The 15,591-nt window shown below is 40.1% G+C and overlaps 1 protein-coding gene across 1 annotated transcript in view; it reads left to right on the top strand.

The window, feature by feature from the left end:
- Nucleotides 1–15,591, top strand: part of naa35 (N-alpha-acetyltransferase 35, NatC auxiliary subunit) — a 39,335-nt gene that overhangs the window by 22,562 nt on the left and 1,182 nt on the right. Inside the window, exons 13-21 of the mRNA XM_034170434.1 lie at nt 3,988–4,047; nt 4,510–4,616; nt 4,771–4,837; nt 5,146–5,244; nt 9,406–9,584; nt 9,716–9,852; nt 11,640–11,707; nt 11,808–11,948; nt 12,165–12,287. Of these exons, the coding sequence (XP_034026325.1) occupies nt 3,988–4,047; nt 4,510–4,616; nt 4,771–4,837; nt 5,146–5,244; nt 9,406–9,584; nt 9,716–9,852; nt 11,640–11,707; nt 11,808–11,948; nt 12,165–12,287 (981 nt within the window). The remainder of the gene's footprint in view (nt 1–3,987; nt 4,048–4,509; nt 4,617–4,770; nt 4,838–5,145; nt 5,245–9,405; nt 9,585–9,715; nt 9,853–11,639; nt 11,708–11,807; nt 11,949–12,164; nt 12,288–15,591) is intronic.

Genomic DNA, 15,591 nt, shown 5'->3' with positions numbered 1-15,591 from the left:
CATGATTTACCTGCGTTATTCGTTCTACATGATTCATGTGTATGATTATTGTTCTTTATTTTTATTGTAATATGTGATAAATATTGGACTCGAGCTGATACAGATACATCGGGGCATGATACAGCGTGTGATACATAAACAGACATGTGATAAGGTATACATATATACTAGTGTCTTGCCTGGATCCACAGGCTCTAGATTGAGTTGTTTATAAAATAGGTAGCTGACATTTTCCAAGGGTGGTAATAAATTATACAAAGATTTTATGATGAGTTGGAATGGTGTGTGAATGGTGTCCAGAATGTTTTAAGAACCTTGTCAACAGTTCTCAACAGTTTTTAGAGGAGTAACTCTGCCCTTTTATTTCCTGTTAATTACTTAATATTTTTTTTATGTTAATTTACTGTCTTAGCGTATTTATAAGTTGCTTAGGTTCTTGTTATCATACACACACTTATTACTTTTATTTTGTCATTTGATTTTTAAATGGACACCAGTGGAAAGAAATGTTTTCACTTTCTTGTGTCATCCATGTATTTTTAATGTATTTACAACCCCAATTCCAGTGAAGTTGGTACGTTATGTGAAATGTAAATAAAAACAGAATACAATAATTTGCAAATCCTCATCAACCTATATTCAATAGAATACACCAGAAAGACAAGATATTTAATGTTTAAACTGAGACTTTTTTGTTTTTGTGCAAATATTTGCTCATTTTGAAATGGATGCCTGCAACACGTTTCAAAAAAGCTGGGACAAAAGACAAAAGACTGGGCAAGTTGATGAATGCTCAAAGAACACCTGTTTGGAACATTCCACAGGTGAACAGGTTAATTGGAAACAGGTGAGTGTCATGATTAGGTATAAAAAGAGCATCCCCAAAAGGCTCAGCCGTTCACAAGCAAAGATGGGTGAGGATCACCACTTTGTGAACAACTGCGTGAAAAAATAGTCCAACAGTGGTGCACTGCTCATGAACTAATGCATGCTCAAATTGGCAATCCACTTTGTACACATGGAAGTGCACAAAGCCATGGTTGAAAGTGAAAGCATTGTTTAAATTTCCAAAATTCATATTTTACAAAAAAAATAAACCCAAACCCCTTTCAAATCAATGCCAATCAGTTTATTTATATAGTACCAAACACAACATGAAATGCCCCAAGGTTCTTCACAAGGGGAAGGTCTACTCTTACTCACCCCTAGAGCAAGCACATAGGCAACAGTGGTAAGGGCCCCTTCACACACAGTGCAAATACGTACAACTCAGGGTGACTCACGGTGGTAGAGCTACATGCAAGAACCACACACACACGTGTTGTGGGGGGAGCCGACACTCTGGCATGCCACATGTGCACTTGGCAACTTCACAGTTGTGGGGCATTTACAACCCCAATTCTGAAGTTGGGACGTATAAAATGTAAATTAAAAACAGAATACAATGATTTGCAAATCCTCTTCAACATACGTATATTCAATTGAATACACCACAAAGACAAGATATGTAATGTTCAAACTGATAGACTTTTTTGTTTTTGTGCAAATATTTGCTCATTTGTAATGGATGCCTGCAACACATTTCAAAAAAGTTGGGACAATGGCAACAAAAGACTGGGAAAGTTGATGAATGCTCAAAGAACACCTAATTGAAACAGGTGAGTGCCATGATTGGGTATAAAAGGACCATCCCCAAAAGGCTCAGCCATTCACAAGCAAAGATGGGGTGAGGATCACCACTTTGTGAACAACTGCAGTTTAAGAACAATATTTCTCAACATTCAATTGCAAGGAATTTTAAGGAATCCATCATCTACAGTCCATAATATAATCAGAAGATTCAGAGAATCTGGAGAACTTTCTACACATAGGCGGCAAGGCCGAAAACCAACATTGAATGCCCGTGACCTTTTATCCCTCAGACGGCACTGCATTAAAAACCAACATCATTGTGTAAAGGATCTTACCGCGTGGGCTCAGGAACACTTCAGAAAACCATTGTCAGTTAACACAGTTCATCGCTATAACTACAAGTGCAAGTTAAAACTCTACCATGCAAAGTGAAAGCCATACATCAACAACATCCAGAAATGCAGCTGCCTTCTCTGGGCCTGAGCTCATTTGAAATGGACAGACACAAAGTGGAAAAGTGAGCTGTGGTCTGCTGAGTCCACATTTCACATTGTTTTTGGAAATCATGCACGTCTTGTCCTCCGGACAAAACAAGAAAAAGACCATCCAGATTATTACCAGCGCAAATTTCAAAAGCCAGCATCTGTGATGGTATGGGGGTGTGTTAGTGCCCATGGCATGGGCAACTTACACATCTGTGATGGCACCATCAATGCTGAAAGGTACATCCAGGTTTTTGAGCAACACATGCTGCCATCCAAGCAACGTCTTTTTCAGGGACATCCCTGCTTATTTCAGCATGACAATGCCAAGCCACATTCTGCATGTGTTACAACAGCGTGGCTTCATAGTAAAAGAGTGCAGGTACTAGACTGGCCTGCCTGCAGTCCAGGCCAATTGCCCATTGAAAATGTTTGGCGTATTATGAAGCACCAGTGGAGACCCCGGGCTGTAAACAACTGAAGTAGTACATCAAGCGAGAATGGGAAAGAATTCCACCCACAAATCTTCAACAGTTAGTGTTCCCAAACACTTATTGAGAAGGAAAGGTGATGTCACACAGTGGTAAACATACCACTCTTCCAGCTTTTTTGAAGCATGTTGCAGGCATCCATTTCAAAATGAGCAGATATGTGCACAAAAACAATAAATATCTTGTCTTTGTGGTGTATTCAATTGAATATAGGTTGAACAGTATTTGCAAATCATTGTATTCTGTTTTTATTTACATTTCACACAATGTCCCAACTTCATTGGAACTGGGGTTGTACAATTGTATTATGTACTTACATTGAACTTACCAAGTAAAATCCCACACGCATACACGTACACAGATGCCACTTCGCTTTTAATATATAGATGATTTACCTCCCCCTGCTGCAGTGGCATGTGAGTCCAGAATGTAATTATCAACGTTCATTTTTCAGCATTGTTCGCTACTGTCCATAGTTTCTCCAAAAATATTTGTCCTATCAATGTTCTATTTGGCGGTGTTCATCCTTAACCCAAAATATATAGGCATACCAAACGGCAAATGTCAGCTCTCCCCAGTTTCTGTGATCAAAGTTATACATACATATGCACCCACACATGCACACAAACGCCACTTTGCTTTTAATATATTGTGGCAAGCTGCACGGAAGAACAAAAACTGAGCCGGAGCTTTTTGTTTTTTCTGCATTCTGCCTCAAGCAGGTACTTTTTTTTTTTTACACACCCACAAACCGAGACCGTGGTGAAAGCCATCAAACGCACTACATTTCCCACTCATGGTAACAGCAACATGACACTTAACTAAACTGACTAAACCAATTGAACTACAAAAACACAATAAATCAATAACACCACCACAACACTGTTAAACTAACATGGACCACAATAAATTTAAAATACCCAAACCCCGAACTCCCATGGTGCATTACAGCACGTCCATATATCCCTAATTTCTCCAAAAATACTACTGTCAACTTTTTCACGATGCTCATCTTTGACCCAAAATACATGAGCATACCAAACTGTAAATGTCAGCTCTCCCCAGTTTCTCCATGATCAAAATTATTGGTTTTAAAGATTCAAATTTTATTTTATGTTTTGCCACATTTGCATGAGGATGGAGGTACTTGGTAAAGGTCATCCTGTTGAAAAAGACCTGAGAGTTTGTTTGTGTGTGTGTGTGTATTCATGTAAATTCCTTATAGCCAAACAAACATGCTGTCACACAAGAATGAAAATGGTGGCATTGTGGAATTATTGACTTGCTGTTTGTTGAGAGGGAAATTACTTCATAAGGTCACTTCATAATGTGCTCCCAAACATAAATGCTCTGATGTTAATGTTTTCTTTGTGGCCTTACAGGACTTCTTCTGCGAGTTCAGTGAGCAGTCTCCCTGTGTGCTATCCAGGTCTCTGCTTCAGGTGAGAGAACATTTACTGTTCTGATTGGTGCACCTGCAGAATCACCGTGTTTGCACTCTTGAATTTTGCTGAGATTATTTTAGAGCTAATGATGATGCAAGTTATTGAAACAAAATTTTAAAGATTGACATCTCCACAGATGGATATTAGGCCATGGAAGACTCCATTAAATTTTGGAGGTGATCCAGATTCTGGATCAAGTTTTCACTTTATATAGACTTTGAAGGATTCACAAATTCTCACCAAATTTGCACCACACATTGATATTATGGCATGGAAGAATCCACTGAATTTTGGAGGTGATCCAGACCCGGATTGCTCTTGTTTTAGTTTTGTTATTGTATTGTGTTTTTTATTATTGTTATTATTATTTTAAATATTGTGGATCACTGGATTGAAAATTAATTTGAACACAGGAAGGATCTTATACAACGGGATGAAAACAAATATTTTTCTGTCCAGACAACGTTCCTGATCGATAATAAAAAAGTGTTTGGAATCCACCAGATGCAGGATATGATAAAAGATGCTCTGAGATACTTTGTCACCCCACCTGTCCTCTCTTACAAGTGAGTCTGCTTCTGGTTAAAGGATTAAATGTTGAATCTGTTAATCGTTTAACATTTACAAAGTAGGAGGTTATGTTGCTTTGGCTGTGTGTACATGCTCAGAATGTAATGTTTTACGTGTTGAGATTTCTGTTTCACACTGTCCCCTTTCCAGATGCTGTCTGTTCAACAACCACCAGGCTAAGGACTACATCGACTCTTTTGTTACACACTGCTACAGAGTATGTTACCTTTACTCTTCAAACCTATTGTCTGTACATCTGGTACATTCGAACACCTGTTTATTCAACTTTATCAGTTGCTTTTACTTTTTCAACATTTGCTTCGTTAGTTTAATTACACTCAGAATTTAAAAAAAATGTTTAAAACAGCTGTAGGAAAATAAAGTTTCTTCAAGCTGTATCAGTTGATTTTAAACAAACAACAACCTAGGATACTGGATGGATTGTTTAGAACAAACATGAATGTGATATGTGGTACATCATTACTAGTAAATTTATTTGTATGGGTTCTGTTGTAATTTTTTCAGCCATTCTGCAGTCTGATACAGATCCACGGACACAACCGAGCACGACAGAGAGACAAGCTTGGACACATTCTTGAAGAGTTTGCTACACTTCAAGATGAGGTGGACTCTCGTTTCCTCTGGCACATTCTTCCTACTTTTTCTTTTTTTTTAAATCCGTGTTCTGTCGTGATATGACCATGTTGCTATGTTTTTATTTATATATTTTGTAACAACTTTAGTGGATTTTCAGATGTGGAAATTGTTGGTAAATAGTGCAGGCCTTTAATTTCTTTCTTGTAGGGGTCCATACCACTTCATGGTATGTTTCATGGTAACTTTAAAGCAGCAAATTGTGTAAAACTAAGGAATTACATGCTTTTTCCTTTTCTGGTGGATGATGTCTTAAGTCCCTTTCACAGCGGGGCCAACGTAGAGTTGCGTAATGCATCGTCCTGACTATGCCAAGTTATGCAGCTCTACACTGAGATTAAGCAGCCCTACGTGGTAATATACTGAGGTACGCAAAGGGGTCTGCGAAATGGATGCAAAAAATTAAACATGTTCCACACAACACTCTGCTACTGTATGTAAATCTACACAACACTGTGCTACTGTACACCATGTCTCTGCAATTGTACACAATCGTACACCAGGGCGTTTTTTTGTTTTTTTATCAGTACATACCTGCATTGATAGATTTTATTCATCCCACTGGACATTGCTGGCTTCAAAACCACAGAAGAAGAAGAGGCAGGCTGCCAAGCTTCCACATCCACTAGCTCCTCCTGGACTTATCGTCAGTGAGAGGACATGTCCATGTCCACTCCTTGCGGACGGATTGCGCCTGTGATGGCCGGGTGCAGCTCTGCTTTGCTTTCACTTCCTCAAGTTCTCTCATAATTGTGGCATGTAAAATAAAGTCCATTAACTCCTGCTCATGGACCTATCGCCAGCAATAGGACATGTCCGTGTCCATGTCCACTCCTCATGGACGGCTCGTGTGCACCATCGCCACTGCAGCTCTGTAGCTTTCTTTCACCTCCAAATTCTCCCAAGATTGTGGCACATTAAATAAAGTCCATTAACTCCTGCTCACGGACCAATCTCCAGCGAGACATGTCCATGTGGAGTATAAATCCTCATGGATGGGTGGCCAGTGAGAGGACATGTCCACCATCCACCGTCCACTCCTCATGGACAGATCGCGCGCATGATTACTGGCTGCAGCTCTGTGGTACTTTTACCTTCTTAAGTTCTCTCATGATTGTGACACGTGAAATAAACTCATTCACTCCTCATTAACTCCTGGAAATAATGTATTCTGACTTTTTACAATGTATCAAATACAACTGCGTGTCCAGGCAGTCTGTAGTATCATAGAGCCAAGTTTCTCCCCCCTGCATGCAAGGGTTTTTTACTCTCTCTCTCTCTCTCGCTCTCTCTCCCTGCGCGCAACTTACGCAGTCATTCCTGCATACTAAATACACAGCACAATGCAACTCTATGCAGGCCCAGTGTGAAAGGGGCTTTAGGGAGCTTTCACACAGACCTTGTTTGGTCCAGATCTTCAGTTTTTTCATTTTGGTCCAACCCCTTTTGATAGCAAGTGATGTTACGTGCTGATGACAGAAATACTGCCAGATGTTTTTTCCTCCTCAACAAAGTTTGTGTTCCTGCGTGCTGCTGGTAAAAATACCATGATACCAATGCAGGTTTTAATCCAAACATTTAAATTCAATGAGAACTTACAATCCTACAGGCCCATGAGTTAAGAGTAAAAATATGTTTACCACTGACTGGACTCTTAACTAAAGATATGGAGGCTCATAGCAGAGAAATGCAAATAATGATTGTTTATCCAAATAATCTGCAGAATCCTTTTCATATTTTTATTTTTTTTTCCCCAAACAGAATTTTTTTTATGTGCTCAAACGGAACTACTATACACCAAATTTGACAAGCTGAGGACAGACGCATGCATGTCTACAAGCCAATCAATATCAAGAATGGGGAGACACAGTCTAAATAAATATGACATCATGACAGACTAGAAGGTGTGAGGTTGATTTGGGATAGTTGGGATAGGCTAAATACAAGGAAAAAGTGAATGTACAATACTAATAGAGCACAGCTTAAGTAGTATATCTAAATTACTAAATAGCTGGGTTACATGCAAACGCCACACTCTATAATTTATCAGTGCATATAAATATCATTTATGTAAGCCAGTAGTGGCCAAAGACAACCTGGAAATGCCAAGACAGTGCAGACTTTGTTTGCAGCCACTGACTCCAAAAGGTGATTTCACCAGTTAACATAATTTTGAGCAGATGCAATGAGTTCCTCTGTAAAATCACCTTTTGTGATTGCAAAAAAAAAAAAAAACCTGCACCTTCTTGCCCTTTGCTAGGATGTCTTTAAGCAATATTAAGTGCATTAATGTAACAAAATCATGATACATATTGAGTAATTAATCCTTTTTATTGGAATTAGGTGTCATTGTACGTTGTCAACACATGGATCAACAACTGTGTAAGGAAACTTTTTTTTTTGTGACTTTGGACTGTGAGGGAAAGAGTTGTGCTTGCTAGGTAGCCAGTTAGGTAACAACTGATAGTGGTCCAGCAGCTAACAGCTACAACGTCCTTCACTGGTAAATGGCAGCACAGCAAGAAAGTTAACTGTGCTGCAGAAAATGCCACCAAACGAGCTAAAGTCAAGGATAAACCAGATGGGTAGTGTGTGTTATTCTCTCGGGTGACTGAAGTGATGGAGCAACAAAAGGACATGTTCATAGCTCTGTAGGGCAGCACAGTCTCCTTTGGGGATGGGCTCTAAAGTGTAAAATATGAAGTAATTTCTCTACTTCTGGGGTACAAACCATGGCATTTTCGATTGGGTTTTGGGCAAATTACATGCAAACAAAGTGAAAATGCAACGAAAAAGTGACGATGCAGTGGGAAAGTGGATATGTGTTGCGGTTTGTTTATGATCCGGAGCTCAAACGTGTCGAGGCGGTTTTGCAGGCAAGAGAACGGAGCTACTCTGGTTAGCCGTGTAGGCTAACACTTACCGGCACGACGTCTCGTACCTCCTCGCCTTTTCGTTTCCACCGGGAACCAAAAAAAAAAAAAAAATTGTGACTTTGCAGCCAAAAACAAAACCGTACACCATTTATCCGTGTGAAGTTATGTTGTGTATATATTAAATGGAGGTCCCCGTTAGTGTTCAAATCCCGCGATGATATGGAGGGTTCAAACGAGACTACGGCCTTCTATTAAAACAACAGGAAAAGTTTAATGGATTTGTCCAAATGATCATGGAGTCCACTAACACCAGGCTGGATCCAGTATCAAGGGATGTAGAAGAACTCAAAATGAGCCTGCAGTTTACACAAAAAGATGTGGATGATTTGAAAGCTGATGTGGCAAAGTGGGCAGAACACTGCAATTCAATGCAGGTGGACATTTACAAAGTCTGTGAAGGTCTGCTGACTGTCACAGAGAAAACAATTTTTTTAGTTCAATCCAGATGTAATAACCTGATATTTGACGGAATCAAACAGTGAGAGAGAGGGAGAGAGAGAGAGAGAGAGACGAACTAGTGATGTGTTCGAGCGTTCTTTTGTTTTTCATGATTCCATAATTTTTTCCTCAGAATTGAGTGATTCCATATTTTTTTCCCTCTGCTTGGTCTAAAAAAGTAACCGTTACTGACTGCCACAATTTTTTTTCCTGATTTCTTATAGTGTTTCTTAAAGCCAGAAAGTTGCCATTTAAAATGACTTTAGTTTTGTGTCATGTCTGTGATCTGCTTTTTTCTACAAAATTAAACAACTGAATGAACATCCTCCGAGGCCGGTGATTCCATAATTTTTGCCAGGGGTTGTATTAACTGATTTGTACGAATTGAAAAAAAATGGTGGTGGTGTGGCTCTATGTGGATGAGTTATAACTATAAGGTGGCTGAAAAAAATGTAAGTGGTGGTTGAATGCCTGACAACAGAAGGGGGGGAAAAAAAAAAAAGAAAAATGTTACTGTGAGTTGTCTGATTGTCTGTCCACTTAGAATGTAAAACAGTCAGTGACTTATTCAATTGTGAAGGAGAGAACTTTGTGCACAGTCAGACATGACTGTCACCTTCATGTAATATAAATGTTTTAGGTCATATCAGTTTATTTTGTTTAGAATCAAATCACTAATACACAAAATTTATATGGTGCTTTTGGGTAATATTGGAAATAATAGAACTCATTTCTCTCTGTATGTGTGACCTTGTAGGCAGAGAAAGTGGATGCAGCCTTACATAGTTTACTGATGAAACTGGAGCCTCAGAGACAGCACCTGGCCTGTCTGGGCACCTGGATACTTTACCATAACCTGAGAATTATGATCCAGTACCTATTGAGTGGATTTGAACTTGAGCTCTACAGCATGCATGAATATTACTACATCTACTGGTAAGCAAGCAGTCTGTATGGACAAAAAAAAAAAAAAATAATAATCTGCAGCAGTGTTTTGCATCAGAGTAAATAAACATGAAAAGTGTAGACTTGTGTGAGTAACAGTGTGCATTTGTTTTTGAATGTAGGTACCTGTCAGAGTTTCTCTATGCATGGCTGATATCCACTCTGAGCAGAGCCGACTCCTCTCAGATGGCAGAGGAGCGGATTCTGGAGGAGCAGCTGAAAGGCCGCAGCAGCAAAAAGACCAAGAAGAAGAAGAAAGGTACCCTCTGCTATATCGAGAACTATTGGGGATGATAAAGGTATATTTAAAAATAAAAAAAATCTGATATATATATATATATATATATATATATATATATATATATATATATATATATATATATGTATGTATGTATATATGTATATATATATGTATATATGTATATATATATATGTATATATATATATATGTATATGTGTAAACCTGTAATGAATTAAATAAACAAGGCCACTTTAGTCCATCAGCTACATGACCAGATGCAAAGTACTTCTGAAAAAGAGATTTCATCCAGTTGTAGATACAGGGCTCTGAAAACTCCACGGGTTCGTAAAATTCTTCGGATTTCATCATTGGGGGGGATGTTAGTGTTTTACTCTGTAATCATCAGAGTTTTTAAAATCGCAAAGTGTTCTTTTGTTACGACATCGTGCAAGTGTTACAAGTCCGCGGTGGTCCGCAGACACTGATCTGTGTGTTACAGATACAAATCAGCGTCCTTGGATCCGCGGAGTTTTGGGGAGAAAAATCCCTTTCTCAAAGATTGGCTGTTGCAACAGCTGTCGTAAAGCAGGAGTGGTTGGTTGCTGCGGTGACGCTGTGTGGCTCCTGCGCGAAGCTTATGCTAAACGTAGTATGTGGACATTGCAAACCCCGTAGAGCTCTAAAGTTTTTAAAAGAAGAATTGTGCAGCATGCCTGTGTCACGAACCAACATCAGACAGAGAGAAGATGGTGAGAAACACTGTTTGAAAAAGTCACTGTGGCTTTGAATGGATTTACAGGAATTTACACAAGAATATGTGGCTTTTTTTACTATAAGGTATGTTATTGATATTTTGCCGTGATTTTCAAAATACTCTCCAAGCTTTAGCTTCAATCTTCATGAATTTAATGTAGTTTAATTGTTCTGAGTTAATGCATAATTTGGTTTACAATTAAAAGGAAAATCATTCCAGGTCGTACTTCCACATCATATTCTGTTATTTCAACATGATCATTGATGGTTCAAATGAAGGGTTGAATACAGGCTCATTTAAATATGCACAAATTTTGAATTTTTTTTTTGTTGCAAGAGATGCTGAAAATGTATTATTATATAAAAAATTAATTTGGTTTCTGGGATCCCACTGGGCCTGAGACCCCAGCTCCTGCGGGCCTATGCCCCCCAGACCCCCTGCAAATTTTCCTCGGATTTCACAATTTTCATTTCACAGCCCTTTAGATATTAAACAGATAAATGTTAAAAAGTTGACAGGGACTGGTGGTTGTCATGGTGAGAAATATTTACAGTACCTGTTTTTGGACTTCATATTGAAAAAAACACCAACATGGAAAAAATTAAACTGTACAGTTCAAATTCCACTTTTAACAAGGTATCGTTGTTGTTTATGTATATTTGGAATTATCAGTCATGCTACAAACATGCTAGTTGACACAAGCAGGTACTCGTTACTGGGTTATAACCTTACACACAGCCAAAACTTCCCAAATTAAACTTAATTTATGTCAGCTCATAATTCAGAAGCTTTCACAAATATTTATCAATTTCTGAAGCTGTTTAAAGAGGCAACTGATGACCCACTGAAAGTCTTATGTAGTGAAAGAAACACTAAGTCTGACTTAGAACTATTTTTTTTTTTTTTAAATAACTTTACATTGGAAATAAGGTAGACATTCTAATTGACTTGACATAGATATTTTTGGTAAAACAGCATATTCAGAGTGGGAGGAAACTGTTTTAAAGTGTGTAAATTCTCCGTAACTGTCTGGGTTATGTTTCCTATGCAGTTCGACCACTTAGCAAGGAGATTACGATGAGTCAAGCGTACCAGAACATGTGTGCTGGCATGTACAAGGTGATGCACAGAAACAGAGATGCACTTTGACGCCGCCTCTCTTCCATTCATTATCCTGATTTGAACCTCATTGTCTATCTGCCTGTACATGTGTTCTCAGACCATGGTGGCGCTGGATATGGACGGGAAGGTCCGTAAGCCTCAGTTTGAGCTAGATAGTGAGCAGGTTCGCTATGAGCACCGTTTCGCCCCCTTCAATAGTGTGGTCACCCCCCCACCTGTGCACTACATCCAGTTCAAGGTACTATCTGTCAAACGCCCTCCTTAATGTTTTTGTCTTACTCTACTGTTTTATCCTGTTACACAAAGCACTTGCACCCTTCCCTGTCTGTCTCCTGTCTTTGACTTTCCAATTTCACTGTATTCTTAAGCTTGTTTTTTGTCTCACCTTCACAATATTTTGCTTTTATGCTTTGCTAAGTATGTTTGATCCTGGCCCTTTTCTCAATTTCCGCAGGAGATGTCTGATCTGAAGAAGTACAACCCACCACCAGGCTCTGCTGATCTCTACCTGGCAGCTTCCAAACACTTCCAGCAGGCCAAGCTCATCCTAGAGAACGTTCCCAGTCCTGATCCTGAGGTCAGCAAATCCAAAGATTTTAAAATAAACTTAATATCAATCATCGACTGCTCTGATGTCATAAAGCCTCACATTTTTTTTCTGCTTATTTAATTGTTGTTGTTTAAGGGCAGTTTCATGTTTTTGCAACCTCATCCATATTTAAACATTGTTGGCAATCAAGCCTCTTAGTGCTCTGCTCCCTTTTGACATTTGTTTTGAGACCAATCCTGTTTCACCCCAAATTGCTAAAAAGAAAATATAAACACCAGTAGAGCACCTGTTTTAGAGCTCTAATGTAATAATAACTACCCTTTTTCCAAACTGTAAAATTACACAGTGTAGATGCATTTAATGATGACTTAGACCATACATTGCTGGTGAAATTTTGAGGATTCTGTAGTTTTGCTTCATAATTTTAATTCCCAGTATGGCTGCTCTGGTAACTCTTATGGATTCCTTATGAATCCAGTTTAAAGGGGGTGGGGTGGTGGGTGGGGGGTTGGGGCCTAAACAAGTAAGAAAAACTCCTGATTACCCCCAAAAATTTCAACTTTTGTGTTAGTTTTAAACTCATTTTAATCCTATATTGTATGCTAAGTACATATATCTGTGGCATACAGTGCATCCAGAAAATATTCACAGCTCTTCACTTTTTCCACATTTTGTGTTAGCCTTATTCCAAAATGGAGTAAATTCATTTTTTCCCCCAAAATTAGACTCACAACACCCCACAATGACAATGTGGAAAATGTTTTTTTTTTTTGTTTGTTTGTTTTTTAGATTTTTGCAAATTTATGTATTCAAAAAAGAAATCACATGTACTTAAGTGTTCACACACTTTGTCATGAAGCTCAAAACTGAGCTCAGGTGCATCCTGTTTCCACTGATCATCCTTGAGATGTTTCTACAATTTAACTGGAGTCCACCTGGGGTAAATTCAGTTGATTGGACCTGAATTGGAAAGACATGCACCTGTCTACATATAAGGTCCCACAGTTGACACAGTGTCAGAGCACAAACCAAGCATGAAGTCAAAGGAATTGTCTGCAGAGTTGCAAGACAAGATTGTTGAGGCACAAAGCTCAGGAAGGGTATAGAAACATTTCTGCTGCTTTGAAGGTCCCAATGAGGACAGTGGCCTCCATCATCCATAAATGGAAGGAGTTCAGATCCACCAGGACTCTTCCTAGAGCTGGCCGCCCATCTAAACTGAGTGATCTGGGAAGAAGAGCCTTATTCAGGGAGGTGAACCTGATGGTCACTCTGTCAGAGCTCCAGCATTGCTGTGTGGAGAGAGGAGGACAACCATCTCTGCAGCAATCCACCATTCAGGCCTGTATGGTAGAACAGCCAGACAGAAGTCACTCCTTAGTAAAAGACACATGGCAGCCTGCCTCAAATTTGCCAAAAGGCACCTGAAGGAATCTCAGACCACGAGAAATGAAATTCTTTGGTCTGATGAGACAAAGATTGATCTCTTTGGCGTAAATGCAGGCGTCATGTTAGGAGGAAACCAGGCACCATGCCTACAGTGAAGCATGGTGGTGACAGCATCATGCTGTCGGGATATTTTTCAGGGGCAGGAACTGGGAGAGTAATCAGGATTGAGGGAAAGATGAACGCAGCAATGTACAGAGATATCCTGGATGAAAACCTGATCCAGAGCGTTCCTGACCTCAGAATGGGGTGACAGTTCATCTTTCAGTAAGACAGTGACCTGAAGCACACAGCCAAGCTATCAAAGGAGTGGCTTCAGGACAACTCTGTGAATGTCTTTGAGTGGCCCAGCCAGAGTCCAGACCTGAATCCGACTGAACGTCTCTGGCAAGATCTGAAAATGGCTGTGGACCGACGCGCCCCATCCATCCTGATGGAGCTTGAGAGGAGCTGCAAAGAGGAATGGACCAAACTGCCCAAAGATAGGTGCACCATGTTTGTGGCATCATATTCAAGAAGACTTGAGGCTGTAATTGGTGTCAAAGGTGCATCAACAAAGTATTGAGCAAAGGGTGTGAATACTTACACGTGATTTCTTAGTTGTTGTTTTTTGTTTTTTATATATATATATATATATATATATATATATATATGTGTGTGTGTGTGTATATATACGGGGTCTGTTAGCAAAGTATCCGACCTTTTTATTTTTTGCAAAAACCATATGGATTTGAATCACATGTGATTGCATCAGCCAAGCTTGAACCTTCGTGCGCATGCGTGAGTTTTTTCACACCTGTCGGTTGCATCATTCACCTGTGAGCAGGCTTTGTGTGAGCAGTGGTCCAACCCTCTCGTCGAATTTTTATTGCGAATAAATGTCTGAATGATTTGGAGCTTTGTTGCATCAGTTTTTTCCAGAAACTGTGAGAGACCTCCAGGTGGACACCATTCGGAAAATTCAGATGGCTTTCCGGGACGATTTTATGGGGATTACACAGATTAAGGAGTGCTCCAGCCGGTTTAAAGACCGCCCACAGCGTCTGAGAGCGCGGCGCACTCCGAGCACCGATCGACAGGCTGACACCCCGCTGAAACAACCAGATCATTTCCAACATGAAGGCTTTGTTGATCCGGGACGTCGTCTGACTTGCACAAAAATGGCAGAAGACGTGGACATCAAGACTTTTTCGGCACATTCCACTGTTACAGGAGTTTTTTTCATGGAAAGAGAAGCGGAGGGATGCGCCACCGTGCCGCGGGACAAAAGCACCTCCGTGTTGGTCTCACATGACGGCTTTCAGATGGCTTTCAGACGGCTTTCGGTAGCTTTTCAGTCGTGTGATTATCCGAGAAATTGTGCATGAGCTGGACATGCCAGAACATGTCCTGTGAGGCTTCATCACGGCGTTGCTTTGCGCCATGCGGCTCCACCGCGATGCGCGGAATTCCTCCGCACGTCTGTCTCAGTGTGCTGAAAAAGTGCAGATATCCACGTCTTCCGCAATTCCTGTGGAAGTCAGACGACATCCCGGATCAACACAGCGTCCAGTGTGGAAAAGAGCAGCACATTTCACTGTTACAGGAGTTTTTGTCATGGAAAGCGTAGCGGAGGAGTTCTGCGCGTCGCGGTGGAGCCACATGGCACAGAGCAACGCCGTGATGAAGCCTCACAAGACATGTTCTGGCATGTCCAGCTCATGCACAATTTCTCAGCTAGTCACACGACTGAAAAGCCACTGAAAGCTGTCTGAAAGCCGTACTGTAAGACCAACACGGAGGTGGTTTTGTCCCGCGCCATGAGCGGCACGGTGGCACATCCCTCCGCTTCTCTTTCCATGAAAAAAAAAACTCTGTAACAGTGGAATGTGCCGAAAAAGTCTTG

This window comes from Thalassophryne amazonica, chromosome 5 (assembly GCF_902500255.1).
Source record: "Thalassophryne amazonica chromosome 5, fThaAma1.1, whole genome shotgun sequence".
Classification (NCBI taxonomy): Eukaryota; Metazoa; Chordata; class Actinopteri; order Batrachoidiformes; family Batrachoididae; genus Thalassophryne; species Thalassophryne amazonica.
The sequence above is the reverse complement of the archived record's forward strand: the minus strand, read 5'-3'. Positions and strand labels throughout refer to the sequence as shown.